Source organism: Gambusia affinis, linkage group LG17 (genome assembly GCF_019740435.1).
Source record: "Gambusia affinis linkage group LG17, SWU_Gaff_1.0, whole genome shotgun sequence".
Classification (NCBI taxonomy): domain Eukaryota; kingdom Metazoa; phylum Chordata; class Actinopteri; order Cyprinodontiformes; family Poeciliidae; genus Gambusia; species Gambusia affinis.
The window spans coordinates 16,373,361-16,393,281 of NC_057884.1; the positions used below are offsets into that span (position 1 = coordinate 16,373,361).

Sequence of the window (19,921 nt, forward strand, 5' to 3'; positions counted from 1 at the left end):
ACCATTCCTAATGTGATCCACAATAACTGGGGAAGTTGTTATGAAGTCAAACTATCTCAGTAAGATATTGATCCACTAAATGTTTCTCTTAAATGTTGCATACTAAGAGACAGTTAATCTCCTGCAATGTGAAACTCTTCAAAAATGTGGTCTCAAACATTGTTTCATTAAGTCTTCGCTACTGTTGCACAAGATACAGTGTCAGCCAGAAGTTTGAAACCAATCAGCATTGGTGTGAATGTGATGTTAAGCTTGGGATTTTAAAGAACCTTTGAAGAGTTATTTTTCCAGGATGCATTAATAATAGAAAATATAACTTCAGTACATTTTAAAAACTACAATAGAGTATAAATTTGAATTTATTGAGCAAGAATTGCTTGCTGAAGGCATGGTGGCTCTGTTGTAGTTTTACATGTAACCCAATCGCTAACATTTGGCCATGACATAGGCCACCTTGATGAAGCTTACTAGAAAGTGCATGAACTGTAAACAACCCCACAGAGAAATCAAAGTCAATGGGAGAAGTCCCAGACGAAGCACTGACAAAAGATGAGAATCAGACAGAATCATGTAGGAACGCAATGACCAGCCTATCTTTTGAGAATCATCCAAACTGTCTGAATAGGATTGAGATCTGAGCTATTCTAGATTAAGCTTTAATCTATTCAAAAACCACTAGGGATAAAATGAATCCAGACACAAGCCATCATATTCCATTAGAATTTTCAGTCTTCCTGTAAATTAATATAGCCAACATTTTAGATTGTGTCGAACCAGACCTAGAGTATTTACACAGTTAATAACTCTGGTTTTCTAATATCTTTTGCATGTTGCTTTTGAAAAAGATAAATTTAACTTGATGAAGAAAGAAGTAAAAGAATTATAATGTAGGAAGAACATTTGACTTGTGAATGCTAAGAAACAAAAGCTGTTTCGAAAGCATTTTTAGAAAACCAGAACTTGAAAGGAATCCTCTATTCTACTTAAACTTAAAGAACAATCTGTTATAGCAAAAGCTTCCAAGTCAGAAAATATATATATTTTTTTTAAATAGCCACACAATCTTCAAACTGTGATTGCTTGAAAAACAAAATGCAGATTCAACAATTCGTCTAACACAATCTTAGAGTATATTTAGGAATCTAACTCACCTGAGGGTGAAAATTTGCACTGATGAAAGTGTGGACAGGGCCAGAAAAGTCGAGACTGTCTCTCTCTGTCTTATGGGTTTAGAGGGGGCCATCACCACAAAGTTATTGTCCAACTTCAGCTCAGATAATGGCTGCAACAGTCTGATGCTCCCAATGCGCTGCATAGGTGTATGCCCTGCAAAGTAGCCCAAAGGCCTCTGCTGTTCTGTGTGAACTGGGCTGCCCTTTCGGGAGTCCTCTGAGCTGCAGTCTCTGCTGTCCGTGGTTTGAATTATGTAGTAGAGCTCCACAGGAGTGCCCTGAGCCTGCTCTGAGACCCGCTGCCTGCCGGGCCTCACAGTTGGCGGGCTGAACCAGCTGGCCAGAGGTTCCAGCTCAGCAACACAAATCCCTAGCTCACCTTTGAGTCTACAAGTTCCTCGCACCTCTTGGGTCTCATGAAAAGCAAACATTCGGACGCAAGGTAACTTGTGAACGGTGCTGTAATCATCCCAGTCCCTGCCTGCAATGTAGAACAACACTTGAACCTTTGGCCAACTGGGATGAATCTGCTCACTGATGATGTATGTGTGGACCTTCCAGTTGAACGTAAACAGAGGCGAAGAGGTTGCTGATGTTGGCGCTGTTGATAAAGTGAGGGACGGTGCATTAAATGGCCCTGGCAGTATTTGTAGCATCTCCAGAGGAACAGCTTGCTGGACAGAGAGCGGCCCGTAGCTAGCATTGACAAAGGGCATCTGCCGAGCCTGATGGATGAAGAAGGACTCTGTTCGAGCTTGGAGGCTGGAGTTCCTCATTATGTCCTGGTTTGCCTCCAGTAAGAAGAATGCTGACTCAGCATTGAGGATCTGGTAACTGACCGGTAGATACATTGGCGTGGGGCCATACCTCTGCAGGCCGTCCAGAATAACCTTGCAGTCAACCGCTGAAAGAAAAAGAAAATGAAAATCACTTTTCAACAAGTTTTGGCAAACCTAAAAATACTTTTAATAGTAAGACCTATAAACATTTATTGAGAAGTATCTTGTTTTATCACAAAAATTGTGTCAATTAAGAAACGTCTAAAATGTAGCTTGATTGCATACCCTACTAGGCTGGTATTTTACATTAAATTAACTATTCCCTCTGGAATTTAAAATAAGATTTTTTATTTATTTAGTGTTTTATTCAATTAATATTATTATTATTATTATTATTATTATTATTATTATTATTATTATTATTATTATTATTATTATTATTATTATTATTATTATTAATATGTTTTTTGTTTTGTTTTGTTTTTACAGCAGTGGGGTTTTCTTAAATTATATAGAAAAGCCCAGCTGCTAAGTTTGAAACATTTCATATCATTCATGTAAGGGAGTTATTGGTTGATTTCTGAGAGTTACAATGAAACAGGGAAGGCTGCAAAAAAAATATTTAAACTCGATTATACTACTGAACATGTTGAGTTTAAATAAACCTTTTAATTTTACTATTTTTTTATTTTCTGACTGAAAGTTGCAAATATAAGAAAAAAATTAAATGGCAGTAACAAGTTTTTTTTCCCCTTTCTTTTTCCCCTTAATACTTTGTTTACAATGTATTACTATCTTTTGAAAGATGCTTCCCTCAATTCCTATAATTATATGTGTTTTAATCAATATCAGCTTAATTAAAACACACAAGTCTCAAAGCACATTTATGGAATGAAGCCCGTCCTCACATGGCCTTAGAACCTGCCTCCATCACCTTATCCTGTAAATCCTCCTCACCACCTTTGTCTCCACCATCCAGCATAAAACTTCAGATATTTGGACTGATGGAGAAGCCCATTAGGACCCATTGATTTTCTGTCTTGGACCCTGCATGTTGTGTGGAGACATGGAGTGGTAGTGATTTGTGACAGGCCACGGTCAGAAAGCAATGACTGGCTTGCCAGATGGACAGAACGAGTTATAACAGCAGCACCTCTAAAACAATATAAGACTGATGAACCAAGTACTCATAATAAAAACTCCAACTGCATCCCTAAATAAATAGTGCAAGACTGGATTTCACTATTAAAGAGTGAATCAGCCAGGAAATATGCAAATGCTGTTTCAAGATAAATGACCGACTTGACAAGCCATTTCAGATTACGCATGGCTAGAATATGAGGTGAAATCTAATGCAGAAGTTTGAAGAAAAAATGTACAACATGATTTATTTATCCTTATTTGAAATAAAAAAAGAACAACAATTATTTCTAATGCTTTAAAATTAACACTTTAATTATGCCAACGTTTTTCTAACTGGCAAACGTACAGAATAAATCTAGTTAAATTTAAAAGTTGCTTTCAGGAATTCAGCACATAGCATACCACAAGATGATAGGACTTATTTGAAATTGAACCACTAGGTCCAGACACAAAATATCCTGCTGTTCATTATGGAGAAACCCAGGGAACTCAAAGGTTAAAGGGAATGCCTTTTTGGACATATAGTTTACCCAATAAATTATGGAACAAATCAAATGCTCAAAAGCATTAAAACAGACTCCTTTTAATGTGGAGCTCTAGGCTGAGCTCTACTCCAAGCTCCCTGCATATTAGCTACTCCATCTTTGAGCTGGAGCTGTTAATATACAGGTTAGAAAAAGCTATTTAGATTTTTATTATCAGTGGCAAAAAAAAAAAAAAAAACATCAGTAGGCATACACATTTTCTTCAAATAATTGAGAATCGTTCTGAATAATGCCCAACCTGATTAAAGAAGAAAGACAACAAACATCCAAACCTAATTACAGTTTTCTGTTCTCAATATTCATTGGCAACAACAGTAAATATCATATATAATAACAATACATATAGATTAGTTTCATTATTTTCTAAGAAACAGCTTTCATGTCTGGACTTCAAACTACTCAAAACGGTGCTTAGTGGGAAAAACATGTATCAAAAAAATATAGAGACCTGTGCTATTTGTTTTATATATGATATAGAGTGATGTCACGAGGCAGTTCAGTGCGTAGTTGATGCTGTATCATGCTGCAGAATGAGAGGATTCTGTAGTCTATCCTCCCCTCAGGGAGATGTGACACACTGTCCTAGTTTCTGCTTACTATGACATGGATGAAAACTAAATATTTCAACATAAAAACTCTGTAATTTGTAACTTTGGATTAGGAATGTGTTCCACCTCGTGACACTGATGGGACGATGCTGCTGCAGTGTGATTTGCAGCCCTGAGGTCGCCCTTGGATTTCATATCTTCAGCTACTATACTTGTAAATCTTGACTGCAGAACTGTTGCTCCAAATGAAACTTAACCCCTGTGGTAAATCCCAACTGGAAAGTCTTGCAGGGGATTTCTTTTAGGTCTAAGACAGTCTTATCACATTATCCTCTAATCATTAGACAGATGTTTGTTTCAGATTCAGGATGTATTTTATTTTCTTATCCAGCACACAGAGCTTTATGTCACTAGGAAAACATGTTTTAAAATAAACCCTAATTTTTTATTTATTTTTTTAAATAGGTCTCCAACAGAGACTAGTGGCTTCACATCAAACTATTTCTCATAATCACCTGCTGTTATCCATAGCGACCAAAGTAGGAACTTCATCCAAGGAAAATAATCCCCCCTCTCTTTCTCCTCTTACTCACATTATCTAACGCAATGTGTGAATTCTGCAGCTACTGCCATTCCTGATCAAATATGTTAAGTTTAAATCTGACTTCTTTTATTTACATAAACTTCAGAAAGATTTTTTTAAGGTGAAAGTGTAAGAAGAGCAATTGAAAATTGAGTGTGTGGGTTAATATTTTGACTATTTTTGCTCTAAGATTCCAAGCGAGACAAAGGTTACCACAGGCAGCACCTTACAAAGATGAAAAGCTTATTTTAACATGCAACATAAATGGGCTTACAGTTTCCCTTTATACAGCTACAAGCTGCTCCAGAGTTTTCTTTGCCTAACTAAACAAGTAAAAGTGATTACTGACAGGGTTAAGAGAGAGTATTTCTTAACCCTGTTCCAAGATTTGTTCTTGGAATACTGTTCCAAGAACAAACCAGAGGCATAAAGTGCAAAGCTGTTCTTCCACACCACCACAAAGACAATAAAAAGCTGGACTCACTGTGTGCCAAAAACAAGGAGGCTCATCACCTCTTCCCCAGCCGAGGGGGCTAAGATCACAACCTGGTTCATCTCCAGCCTTTGTATACACCCCTTGTACACAGACCAGCAGCTACAAAACGCTCAGTGAAGAGATGGTTTGAGGACCTGTTTCCGCTCCACTGTGTTGGAAGAGCTCTGTGCTCGTCATGGGGAGGACATTGCCGGCATAACAGAATGCATCACGGACAACATTAACTTCTGTTTGGAGAACACTGTGCCCCTCATGAACAAGCAGTGTTTCTACAATAACAAGTCCTGGATCAACTCTAAAATAAAGTTTCTCCTCAAGGAGAACAACAGAGACTTCAGAACAGAAAACAAGAAATGGGCGAGAGAGCCTTACGTTTTAAATTTACTCTTACTGTACAGCACAGGTCTCAAACTCAGGGCTCACAGGGCAATAGAGGTCTGCCATAACTATTCATGCGGCCCTCCAGAACCTGTTAATTGTTAAATTTTGAAAAGTACTAATTAAATGAAGAGACATTTCAACACTTTAACGGGTAGTTTTATCATTACGTTCTGCTACAACCGGCCCTTTGAGAGCATTAAAGATCTTGAATTGGCCCGATGTGGCACCCTTATTACCTCTTATTGTTATTTTTTGTTTTTTATGTTTTTACCTCTGTGTGAATTTGCAGGCTTCCATTTGCCTTTCGCTTTAAGGCAGATACACTTGAGTTTTTCATACTGACGAACAATACAGGGCATTTTATTTCTTCTTCTTAATCCATGAAATACTAGAGTTTTGTTTGTTGATGCTGCATACTTGTCCAGAAGGAGTGAGTGCTGCAAGTCAGTGACTTGGTGCAATTGCCAGAGGTTTATTAGATAAATATATTTTTGTCATTCAGCTCACCATGTACAGTATTCAGTTTTCCTGAAGTCAACTTTCCGATTAGTTGTGTAAAGGTAAAGTAAGGTAAGGTCATTTTATTTATATAGCACATTTTCAGCAACAAAGCATTTCATTGTGCTTTACATGAATTAGAGGAAATAGAAAACAAAACAAAAAAAAACAGAAGAAAAGCAAAAGAAAAACAACAACAGTACTCCACAATTATAAACTAATAGGAGTTTCTCTAGATCTTAAGACTGACATATTAAGATGTCAATCTTAGTTGTTTTGGGTTGCTACGTAGATGGAACTTTCTGTCTTTGTTCTAGATTTTTAAAGTATAAAGATAAATGTTGATTCTCCATGGTTGATTGAACCATTTAATCATTTTGTTGTTACTGTGGGCAAGATTTAATCTGTAATATAAAGAGTTTTTATTACTCCTCTGCTTACTGACTCCATAATTCAATTTTAAGCCATAATTTAATAAGCAGAGCATTGGCCAGTGGAAAGAGACTGCAACTGGACAAATCTCAAAGCACAAGGACGACATGCAAACACAAAAAATAAATGTATCCTAAGCTTAAAAAAAAAAGGTTGCTTTAGTCATGCAACAGCCCAAACTCACTTACATGGCCCCACAACATTCTCTGCAAATGAGGGATAAATTATTTCTCAAAACTGTAATGAAAGAGTCTATTCATTACTACTTTTAAACCAAAAACATCTTATATGAATCATAATTTCAAAGCATCCCACCAGGACCGACAAAAGGAGCTGGATGTCTTGTGTGAGCAGCTATTTGTGATTTCTGAATGAAAGAAAACACAAGGTCTTTCAGAAGGAAATCAAAGTCATTCAAATCATAAACAACCCACACGTTCTTATGTTTCCTGATGTTTTTATGTCAATCACTTTAGCATCATGAAAAGCTGGGGTCTTTTTACACTGCTGATTGTGTGTTTTAAGGCTGACAGCCCTTGTATTGTGTCTTCCATCACTGACATTTTAAAGGCTTTTGATCACAATTTTTGGAACATTCACAAGGTAAAACATTAAAGTTTGATCTTTACATGGCATTTCCTAACTTTTAAACATTTACTCAGTCTCAGGCCTTGGTCTGCAGAGAAACTGCTTAGGGGATCTAAGTCATCAGCAGCAGACCGACTGTCGGTCATAGCGCAAGGCAACTTTCTCATTTTCAGCCACCGAACAATGGAATGAAAAGGGTATTTTGGGCTCTTGGAGGACTGGATTTAAATGTCAGCTGCTGCTCACATACGGAAATTACCATTGGTGAAGTCAAGGACTTCAAGAGCTTTATCAAAGATGGGTTTTGATAAGGTCTTGCATGGACATTAAAAAGGAAAAGAGACAGAGTGTCTCTGAATCCAGTTAACTGTCTGACCCACCTCACCAATAGAAAATCCTCAATCAATGACTTTATAAACGAATGTATTTGAACCAAACAATTTAACCAAAAACAGTTATTTTGGAATAATGCCTTAGTAATGCTGTTTCATCAGTGGAAACAGCATTACTAAGGTTGTTCCCCAAACATAATTGACTGCTGCTAGATTGCATGACATCATTTCTTTTAACATATATATTATTAGCTTGTAATTTGAAATGTGGTAGGCAGGCAAATCAAGGACAGATAAAGGGTTGTAAAAAAAACTGTAAAGAAATGTATAATTTCTTTACAATTTGATTCATGTCCTCTTTTTAAGTTTATGTTATTTCTGATGTTTCTGGCCTCCACAAAGCAACTGTATTTATGCCAAGATTAAATTACACACAGAATAACTTCCTTAACTTATTAGATAGTCAACAATTTCTTGTAATGGATTGTATTTACAGCTAATTGTAAATAAAATCCATTATAATAAAAGTGAATAAAAGTGAGTGTAATTATTTGTAATATAATTTAGCATTTTTATCCAAGCAACCGTGACTTGGCTAAATCAGAGTTGAAGATGGACTTTTGGACTTTGGCTTATGTATAAATAAAGTTCAGGTGTAGCCTCAACAATTGAATCTGGTCTGTTGCTCTCTGGGTATTTTGTTTATGCAGAGAAACACTGATTTCATGTTTCCACTGCAAATGTTTCTGTTAATTTGTGTAAAATCACACAAGTGTGTGAATACAAGTGTTAAATGGACATATATAATGTGCCCCATCTGACCATTTCTAAAATAACTACAGAAAAACAAGACAAGTCAACCATTAGTAGATTAAGTACATAAACGCCATCATAGTGAAACATGAAAAAAAATGGTACGCAGCTATTAATCACACATTTACGATAAACCAAAGGTCTGCGTTAAATTCACTGCAGGCTACTTGACAGGAAAATAATCCCCTTGGTTAATAAAACGTCTTGGATGATATCTCAAGACAAACAAAATATAAAGCAACACTAATCGTTCTAAGTGCCCATCACACGGACCCTGACACCACAGGAGAGCGAGGGCATAGCAGAGAGCCCGATCCCAGCTGGGGGTTAATCGGATCACATAAAAGCAAAGCACACCTCATCTTTCATCACTAGGCAACACATTTATGCAGCAATCGATAAAGGAATCATATTTTCCCCTTTCAGAGAAATGAGGAAAAATGAAGTATTGTGACCTGACTGAGATGGATGGAGCAGGGCTTCATTTCTTACAGATATCAGCAATAAGTCAGGAACTCGTGTTCCTTCAGAGCTTGAGTTGTTTTCACCTCGGGTTAATCTTATAGCTCTTTGAGCTCCAAAATAGCTTTTGGGTCATTTCAGCAAACCAAGTTTGAACATAAAGAATTTTAAATCAGTCTTTTTTTTATCTCAGGCATAAGCATCAGCCTCTTATTTCACCTTTAAAACAAACACATGCACATTTACAGCATTTTTCAAAAATGTTCACCCCTCTAACTTTTTTTAGCATTTTGTTATGAAATAGGTACAAACTTCAAGGTATTTTACAGAGATTTCAAGTTATAAACTAAAACAAACGAGCACAAAACAGAAGAAAAATTATGTTATGTTTTCCATATATATGTGCAAATATTTTAAAATACAATATCCCCAAACAAAGTCCAGTGCCACCATCTCCCTTCAGAACTTAACTAATTGGTGAACAGTGTGTGTGACAAATTTTAAATCAACTTAAAATCAAAATATATATTTTGCATAACATATGACATAAAAATGTAGAAGAATTACTAGAAAGCTTTATTCCTTACAAAATAAAAAACCATAACAAGCAGTTTTGTTTAAAAACCTTCATAAAAAGAAAATAGAAAGCAACGGCATGATTCATTAGTCATTTGTGTTTATTGAGGTGTGAAAAATAAAATGGACAAAATATGTATTAATGTGTCATAGATGGGAGAAATCAAGCAAAAGGTTGATCACTTTACAAATGTTACCTTTTTATGATGTAGAAAAGAACAAACAAAAGCTTTAAAATGCATATTCTTAGATTTTTACTAATACAACATTAGTAAGTAAGAGGACTGAACACATTTTTTGCCTGATTTTCATTCATTCAGATATCCAGCCTACATGTCTGATACAACATGTAAATGAAATGAGTTCAAATCTATACCACTGTGGCATGGAAATGTAACTGTTTGTGGGCTGGGCTAAGCCCCCAGGGATTCAGGGCCTTAAGTATAAATTTAGAAAGGGTGATTTAATGTTGTAGGAAAATTGAAATCTCTCTTTATTTTAAATATGCATATGAAATCCAAAACTTTTGTTCTTTTTGATTGCCTATTTAGTAAAATAAATGTTGAAGCCTGAAAAGAAAGAGTTAATAAACTGATGATTAACTTGATAACTATGAACGTTCTTTCCGTTTAGTGCATTTTGGTTTAGCATTGTCTTTTTTTTCTCACTTTGTCATCTTTGCCAATGTTTTTTTTATAAAATGTCTACATGAAGGACATGTAGAGCTTAAATTTCCTTCATTTTTCCCTGCGGGGATGGATATGTGCAGAGTGCAAATTACATGGTCTAAACAAACCTGAGAACGCATTGCCTGTAAGCTGTCATTTCTTCAATAGCTGGTTTGGTGCACCACAAGTGGCCTTGGTTCAGACTGAAAGGTAACTGCTGCAAAGAGAGGCATTTAAAATCCATCCCTTGCTGGGAAATAACATATTTCTGTTTTACAGAAATCCAGAGGAAGCGGGAATAGAAACAAAAATAAGAAGCAAAAAATGTCCATCTGGGCATTAGTTGAGCACGACAGGGGAAATTTTAGCAGCTCTTGATTTTTTTTTTGACAGCTTTAGGAATATTTTATACTCAAGTCACTATCCTTTTCCTGGTGGAGGTAGTGAGTTGCAGCAATGAGCAGCACTTTGCCATTTTTGCAGAATGGGAACAAAACCTTTAAAACTTTCTGCCTTGAAGAGCCATTTGGGATGTGAATGGGATTTTTATGACACTTCTATTCTGCCCAAAGCCTTTGGGTTTAGCGTTGTGCGTGTCAGAAAAGCAAGAAGGAGAACAGCAGTGCGGGAACTCGCAAAGGAGCCAGTGACTTTTTGGATGAGATGAACTACAAGAGCTCTTGAAGGGATGGGAAATGTGCTGAGGAGAGCAGAGCAGCAGTTAGCATTCATAAAAGAGTACTCACAGGGGTAATCAGAGCTAAACTTTAACTGTATGGACCATGGTGTTGTCATTTAGGACCACAGATTGCCTTGGTAAACTCATGAATTTGACCAGCTCCATCCCTGACAGAAGTAACCACACCTCTGTAGTAAGTCAAATAAAAGTGGTGACAGTGACAGATGATGTGGCGGTGTGCTTATATGGAGGGAGACCCCATGTCATAAATAACAATGACTTCCTGCACATGGTAATCACATCCAAGTGAATCCATTTCAGCTACACTGTGCATAATACACCCGGGATGCTTTTTTTCCTGCACAAATACATAAAATCAAATGCAGTTAAGAGGGTACGAATAATGCAGTGAGTTGACAAAAAAAGCAGCATGAGTAATGTTCTGGCATTTCCAGCAAGGTTACTCTGCAGGAAAGTCAATGGGCCTTGGAGATCAGGAACCCCAGATGCTCTACAAAGTCAAACAATGCAAATGATAACATTAATTTAGCTCAAGACAAAGAAACGAGTACAACATAAACATTACCTCATTTTTTAAGTAGAACCTTTGTAAGTGGTGTGATAATAAAACGGTTTTATGTATTAAGCTATACTTTCAAATTATGTAGCTTCCCTTTTCTTTTATGCCATTAATAATAATAACATTAGTTCAATTATTAAATGTGCTTTATGTACCATGACTTCAACAAATTTAAAGCATGAATAATAACACGCATAAGAAGAACATCCTCTCACTGTTTGATGACCTCAAACAGTGATGACCTGTTTGAGGTCACATCAAAATTGTTTCCTGCCAAAGATCTTAAACCCTAAGTCTATTTCTTTGGTAATTTGTGCAGAAAGGAAATACTTGAAATTAAAAGACATACATACATGCATTCACACACGTAACACACACACACACACACCTACATGCCTACACACACACATACATACACACACACACACACACACACACACACACACATATATATATATATATATATATATATATATATATATATATATATATATATATATATATATATATATATATAGCATGTGGCACAGCATAACAAGGGTCCTCAAATCCAGGTGAAGAGTTGGTGTCCTGTCTCTGCTTCAGCACACCTGAGTTGAATAATTAGCAGGGCTCTGGAGAACTTGACTGCACTGAATACATGATTTAACCATGTGAGTCATGTGTGTTTGACTAGGGACACAGGTAAAAGTTGCAGGACACTGGTGCTTGAAATATGAATTTGAGGATTCCTGATATATTGTATATCCAGAGAGTTCTGCATTCAGTCCCTCCAAGTGACTCCTTTTCATGCAGAAGGACTCTTTTTTTTTTTTTTTTACATAAACACAATGTATGAATTTCAGTACCCATATTGTATCAACAAGAATTTCTGAATGCTGAGGTCCAGGCCATTAATTGTGTTGCTGAAATCGTTGTCTATGTTGGATAGTAACCAACAGTAGTATATATGGCGAGGTTTACTTTTTGGCTGAACTCTTCCTACACTATAGTAGACCTGAGCATTAAAGCAGATACCTTGTCTCTCCATATCCTCTTTCAGCACTAGAGAATAAGAACGCCATACTTAAAGTCTTCCACTTGAAGCAAAGACTGACTCCAAATCTGAATCATGCAGTTCACCTTTAGTAGGTGGAGAACCACAGCCTCAAAATTAGTTTACATTCAGATTTTAACTCTCATCTGAACTTTGGTGTGGAAAAAGGCCATCTCTGATCTCCCTGAGGGAGTGGGCTTGGGTTTTCTTGCAAAGTAAACAAATCCTTGTGTAGTTTGTGTCCAGTGTTTTAAAGTGGGAACATACTGGGCAGCCTCTAGTGAAAGCCCAATTTGGTTTGAACACCAAAATAATAAAAGAAACCCCTAGTGTGATATTTTTTCCAGCATTTCCTACCCAATCAAACTTAGTCACTTGAACTTTCCCCTACAGGGTACTTTCTCATTTCAGCTGTTCCACACCTACCAGCAAACTGCTTCCATACAAAACACATTTCTCAAAGTAACCGACAGAACTACATTATCTACACTTTAAGATCGTGTCTATGAACAATATTGAAATGATCAGGCTGTACTGAAATCAATATCAACATTGTGTTGAGAATCTGAAAAGATTTCCATCTTTGGTTATGCAAAGACCAGAAGACTTTAAATGCATCTCTGTCTGAACATGACTCCCCACAAAATGACAAAAATATAAATATTTTGACTGACTCTAAAACAAAATAAATTTTGTAACATTAAAAAACTGAAACGAAACACATTATTCAAATATTATTAGTCAAATGGAATGGACAAGCCTCTCAATTTAAGTCTTAATCTAAAGATGAAACAGAGAGTTGATGTACGATCTTGCAAGGAAAGACAACTTTTAAAGAAAACCTTTGTGTTGCTTTCAACTCATCAAAGAAATATTGAGGTTTAATGTTAATCTTTATATCTCGATTTTTTTGTACATGTTAGAACTTTTCTCACAGAAGTGGTAATGTGCTGACTAAGTTAGCTCTTTGTTGATATGGCATTCAGACAAATTAAAAAAGCTTTCTCTGACACACATTCACTTAGGCCCTTTATGTAGATGTTACACAAATAAATGAGTCTATGTGGCTAACAAACCAACTATCCTGACCTTGTTAAGACAAAATGAAGCCTTACTGATGTTGGTAAAAGTATACATTTAACAGATTGTCCTTGTATAGTAATGGCTAATAACTCTGGTTTAGTACGTTTTGGCAGCTAGTTTATCTTCTTTCTGTAGAAAGGAAAAAGTACTGCAGGTGTTAATGCTACAAAGCAAATACCTTGTGGTAATGTTTTACAGAATAGCTTTACAGATTGCACATTTAAGGTGATCCTCTCCCTAACAATTTGTTCTGTCTACTCTGATTTGTCAAAAGTTGTGAAGTGCAGGCAGCTGCTTATTCTTTGCTTGAGCCAAGGGGCCTACTAAATGGGAATAATCAAAAGTCTTTCAAGGCAGGACACATAAGGAAAGGGACACCTGCCAAACAAACTGTGCAAACAGGCACTTACATTTCTGTAGCAACGTCTTCTGTGGGAGAGGAAAGAATATTTTTCGGATTTTGTAGCATTGCTGAAAAAAGGAAAACTAAGACAAAGCACGAAAACTTCTTTAGAAGAATAAAATATATTAAAAATGTGACAGAGCTGTGCCAAATCAGTACTCAGAATGCTGTTTTGGGAGCCAAAGTTCACATTGCCATACTTTTCAAATCATTAATTATTCAGTGCCAATCTTTGAAGGAAAAAAATATATATAGGAAGTGTTGCTCAAAGAAATCAAAAGCACTTTCAACACACACAAAAAACATGCTGCAAAATATTGTCTATGATTCTATCAATTCCATTAGTTGGTATGTGCTTTAAACATTCTGTGGTCAGTCCCCAAAAATAACCCCACAATTTCAATTGATTGTTAAAAACTGTTGATCCGGGAAAAGATGATAAGACAATATGGAGAATTCTAGATATTCCAGAAAGTCCTAAGAATTTATCTTTTTTTAGCTGATTATGTGCAATGGATGTCATGACAATGGGCAGTGATGTAAACATAACAGAGGAGTTGTGCCTAAAAGCACGTAATGCATTTTAAACAACCTTCAGTTCAACCTCATAAGCAATTGCTGATACTAAGAAAAATGCTGCTGGGAAGTGAGAATGACACACGACAAGGACATATAAAGTATACTCACTTAATATACAAATATAACCTCTTAGTGTTGACTAGTCTGCTTTATAAATTCTTTACGTTTCTACAGAGTCCTCAGAATCATTTTGGATTTCTCCTTCCCTGCATTGCTCTCTGATCTTACAAATCATGTCATGCAAGAACTTGCAAAACTACTAAAAGCACCACTGGCTGAAAACAAGGTTTCACAAATTTTCCAATGCAAAACAAATAAACAAAAAAAGCCTTACTTTATTTTATGCAATTTTGCATTGAAATCAATATAAAGGTTAAATATTGTATGTGTTTGTGCAATTGTAAAGAATCTGTTCTCTTGCCTACTGCAGTTTGTCTTTCATCCTGAGGCTACAAGATGCCACCATGTACCTTATTCAGTGAGCTTGTTCTAAGCTTAACAAAGTAGGTAGCTGTGTTAGAATCATGTCCTTTGATTTATCTAGCAGGTCTAATGCAATTCAGCTTGCACAGCTATGTAAGGAACCCAGAAAATACAATTGGATGCCTCCACAACTTCTAAGATTATTGACTACCTAATAGATCAGTCTTAAAGAGTTGTGTGTCTGGTGTGTGTCGGTAGAAGGTAAACTTGCAGAACACCTTAGTCTCCCAGCTTTTCTATACTCTGACCACCTATACTGCTTACAGTACAACTAATTAGCTAAAATACTCAGGGGTTAAAAAAAGCTGTGGAGTATGTCAGTAGTCACTGACCATTTTATTGGGTAAATCCGGTCATCTGGCTGCAAACACAAATTGTAAATCACTCAATGACTTTGCAGCAACTCGTGGTTTTACTCACACAGACAGAGAAAATAGCATGCTGAAGTTAAAATTGAAAAAATGACAATTGAAGTGGGTTGATGTGACTTTAAGTGACACGTGGTTGTCAGTGCCAAAAATGCTGGTTTCAGTATTAAAAAAATAATAAAAAATCTATCTACACCAGATATACCTTATATATATTTATGCACATAACGGAAACCATCTTAGTGCTACTGCAAAAGCTCAGACTTACACAGGGATGGTGGTAAGCTACATCGTAATCACATCTGCCCTCGGGCAGACTGACAAAAGTGAGGTTGCCATACAATTACCACCACCACTGACTACCTCTGGCAGACGAGGCAGATGAAGTGTCTTGCCAATAACTGAGATGGCTCCCGATTGGGTAAAGTCAATCAGCGCCAAGGTAGATGAGTGGCACTCCTGAATTGGCTGGTTTGCAAATACCAGCAAATAGTCTGTCATGCAGCTATAGCAGCCTCCGAAGCTCAAAATTCTTTCAAATATTTTAGAAAAAAATCTGGGAATAAGCAAAGTTTCTGTGTTATAGCAAACTCCAGTATGAAACTTTAATTTTTTTTAAATTGTTTTTTGTATATTTGTTAAAACAGTTGCCATGGTGTGAAAGGATATTATGAGACAGATAAGCTGTGAAAAGATTGATGTCCTCCACCTTTTTTCTTAAGCTATTATCGGCATCTGAAAAAGGCACGACTCCCGACCAAAAACACCCAATCAGAGCCAGGAAGAAGGTCTTAGCATTCAATCTCATCTACTCAATGCTCAAAGTACTAATGGCGGACAAACAACTTACTGTGACAGGAAACATGCTAACTGCATTTAGCTGCTATGAAACCTGGCCAACCTAATGTATTTAAAACACCTAACTCAAAATAAAAGGACATAACATGTTTGCAAACGTAAGTGCACAAACTTGCAATATATGAAAGAGCATGAGAGCTACTATTCTTAATGTTGTGTGGCCATGGATGGGGTTGTGTTAAAAGGTTCTGCTGCAGCTTACATTTTACAAAATATATTTCATGCAATGCCTTTCTTAATGACTTCTCTCTCACCCACTCTCATATGGCTTTTGAAAGCCAAAAGCCTTGACATGACTTTTCAGTCAATACCCTTAAACAGAAAATGTCACATTCCTCAACAAAAGGTGAGCCCAAATGCAGGACTAAATAGAAAAGAGGCAGTCAAAAAATAAACTAAACAACCTTTCTTCTTCAAGGCAAACAGGAAAATATAGATTTACTGAAAAATATATCAAAATGAGTTGGCAAGATAATGTCATGCATGAGAAGGATCCGGCAATAAATAAAGGCTTTCTACTGGTGTAGCGCATTCGCTAAGTAATTAAGAAGTAACAAGCTTTAATCAATAACTAATTGTTGAAACCATTTGTGTCATGTGAGAAAGCCAAACTCAGCAAAAGAAATCCTGAAGAATGTGAAGTCAACAAGAACTTAGAATCTAACAACAGCCAGACATTTTTTTTCAAACAAAAAATAAATGTTACCACAAATAACGCTGTATGTATATTAAGAAAACATGTCCAAACATCTTGTTTCTGGAAAACAAGATGAACAAATTGAACAAATTGTTTTGTTCACTTAAAAATACAACTACAGTAAATGAAGGATGAAGGGATGTACATGGAAGTTTCATGCTTTTCTAAATACATTCAAGCTCAATTCAACTTCAACAGTATTCTTCACAATGATTTCCACTACTGTTATAAGGTAGTTCCCTGCTTTCTAATTGGGCTGGAGCAGTGGTTATAGTGGGTGTCAATTATTATGGCCGTCCCGAGTTCGATCCCTGCCCCCCCCCCTTTCTCTCTGTCCCTTTTCGCTCAGATTCATGTCAAATAAATCCAGTAGTTTCATAAAAATATTTAAAAAATAACTCTTTTAGTGGCATCATTTATAAACTCTAATAAATGGCAATCTCTTACTTGAATCCTCTTCAGATTTATTGTACTTCAATATATGGTCCCTAACCTTGGCACTCTCTATCACTGGTATTGCAGAGATTCATGTACTGAAGACAGTGCTTTAAACATTTTATGATGCACAGCATCCGGCTTTATGACCAGTTGGAGAAAGAAAGAAACTCTTTGTAAAAGTCTTCACTCAGCAAGAACAAAATGCAGTAGCGAGGTAATTATTCGACCAAACTTTTCACAGCCACTGTTGCTCACAAAATCTGGCCAGTGATGAATGATGATGACAGGAAAAACTAGGTCTGAGGATTTAGGGAGAATGATAGACAGCACTTCTCTTGGCATTCTAATGTCCATTTCCTGCTTATTCCCTTAACTAGAAGGCTCAGGCAAAGATTCAAAACTATCTGTGGCCTTGAGCATTTCTTGCTGCAGGGAGACTCTTTGAATTCTTCTCATTTCAGAGTTTCTGAGAAGCCAGTATATGACAGTCCGCTCTCTCCCTTGGCTCCTGTTGGAGAGCACATTGGACTTCCTCTGGGTCATCAGAGACCAGGCTACTGTCTTCCAGACTGTTTACCACCTCACTACTGTCAGAGAGACACAGCACTCCACTTGTGAAACTGGTGAACATAGTCCACTATATCTCTGCCTGCGGCGCCTCTTTGCTCACATTCCTCATTTCTTAAATAACACTTTTTCAAATATCACAGGGAGACCTTCAGAGGCAAAACGTATGATGATCAGTAGTTTGACCAGTGGGGTACATGCTAACTCAAGATCTAAATATCTGTTGGAGACACTTGCCTAAGGCTGCTTGTCAGTTGTCTTCAAGGAGTTTCAAGTGTGTTTACTTCACCAGACCAGACCCTGAATTACAACATGCAGAATTCCTCCTACTGTCAAGGACTTTTACTTGTATACAACACAGTGAAAAGGTATTTGCTTGCTTACAGGTATCTGCTTTGGCTTTGTTTTCTTGTCACATATAAATGTGTCAGATCATCACAATAAATATTTTCAATATTTTTCACATTTACATGCTACACATTGACACCTTGGGCCTCTGGAATCCTCCTTGTGTCTTCGGGAATACATAACTATGGTTTTCCAAAGATTGGAAGGTTTCTTGTGACCTTTGATTTGTTTTTCCCAAGCACTCCAGAAAGTCCTTGTGTGTGTTCAGACCCTACAATACTTATCAACCACAATAAATCTTAATATATTGATACATACAGTACCTGCATAAAACTTTAGCAGAAAACCCCCTAAAAGCCCTGCAATGCATGTTTACGTTTTCATTCCACTTGATGCAGATTTATAGCTATGAAAGATGACTTTATACCAGAGCCCTGCATCGGGATTGATGCAAATCCTGTGGTAACAGGCTGTTTTAAGATTCCCACAGGCAGCAGTGGATGCTTTAAAATAGACACCAGGTCCCAAGATTGTTGGAAGGATGGAGAGGACAACTGAGGTTGGTAATAAAATCATGACTGGAGTCTAGAGAAAAATATTATGTGTAATTGAACAATATAATCATGAAACTGAGAAATATTTAAATAACATAAAAAACCAAATAAACGTTAAGCAATCAAAAAATCGCATGTTTTTACAACCAAATAATGAAGTTATTTATAACATTTTACACCTAGTTAACCACATGTTGAAGCAGCATAAGCTAAACTCTAAGCACATACAGATATCCTGCAACACAAATTGTTCACCCTATTTGTGGGCAAAATAATGTCAGTCCCAAAAATCTAAAAGCAATCTTTTGACAGCTAAAAACACGGATCAAATGTGTTTTCCATTGGACTAATTTGTGACCACTCTGTTCAGGGAAATTAGTGTTGCCACTAAAGCCTGCATTTATTACACAACTCAACAATTGTGTCCCAGCTCACAAAAGAAGCATCTGTTTGGTAAGGAATGACAACTGGTTGAATGGCTGCTGGTGGCACCTCGTAGCTATTGTGAGATTTACTTTGTTTTAGTGGCATAAATGTAATAACTATGTGTTGTGAGACTTATGTTGCTAATATAAGAAATGTTGGGTAATCTTGCATGTTTCACATGACAATTCAAAAGTTCGACAGTGGTGAAAAGACTAACAGAAAACAGCGCTGTCTGGTTGAGAGCCCTATTTTGTTAAAATTTAGCATTTTGTTCTGCCAGAATTCTGTCCTTAACCAGTTTCATATGACAGACTTCATATTATGTTTTATGAAACATTTTTGTGAAAATATCTTACTCATATAAAGCTCATGTAATACACGTTATTGAATTATTAATCAACCTAATCTGTAATCCTGTAGTGGTCTTCATTGAATGAAAGGTGAAGAAGCCTCAAGTACACTCTGCTGGTTCACCAGTGTATTCTACAGAGTGGATGGAGAGTTCTCTATTATGCTAAGCAACTGGTACAACATTATTCTTCTTACAATTAGTTATAGAGGCTCCAGAGCAGAGCGGTCCCTAACACAGATCTTGTCCTTTTTTGTAAGATTGTGTACTGTTTTGTGCACTGGGTCTGATGGGTCACCATCACTGGGTCTGATGGTGCTCTAATACAGTGGTCCCCAACCACCGGGCCGCGGACCGGTACCGGTCCATGGACCAATTGGTACTGGGCCGCACAAGAAGAAATTAAATATTTACGTTCTACGTATTGAGTCTGGAGGAGCTTTTATTTTGAAAATCC

The 19,921-nt window shown here is 36.7% G+C and overlaps 1 protein-coding gene across 1 annotated transcript in view; it reads right to left on the reverse strand.

The window, feature by feature from the left end:
- The window catches only part of si:dkey-112m2.1 (transmembrane protein 132C), a 159,953-nt gene that overhangs the window by 96,469 nt on the left and 43,563 nt on the right, over positions 1-19,921 (reverse strand). The window contains exon 3 of the mRNA XM_044144717.1: positions 1,152-2,076. Coding sequence (XP_044000652.1) covers positions 1,152-2,076 — 925 coding nt within the window. The remainder of the gene's footprint in view (positions 1-1,151; positions 2,077-19,921) is intronic.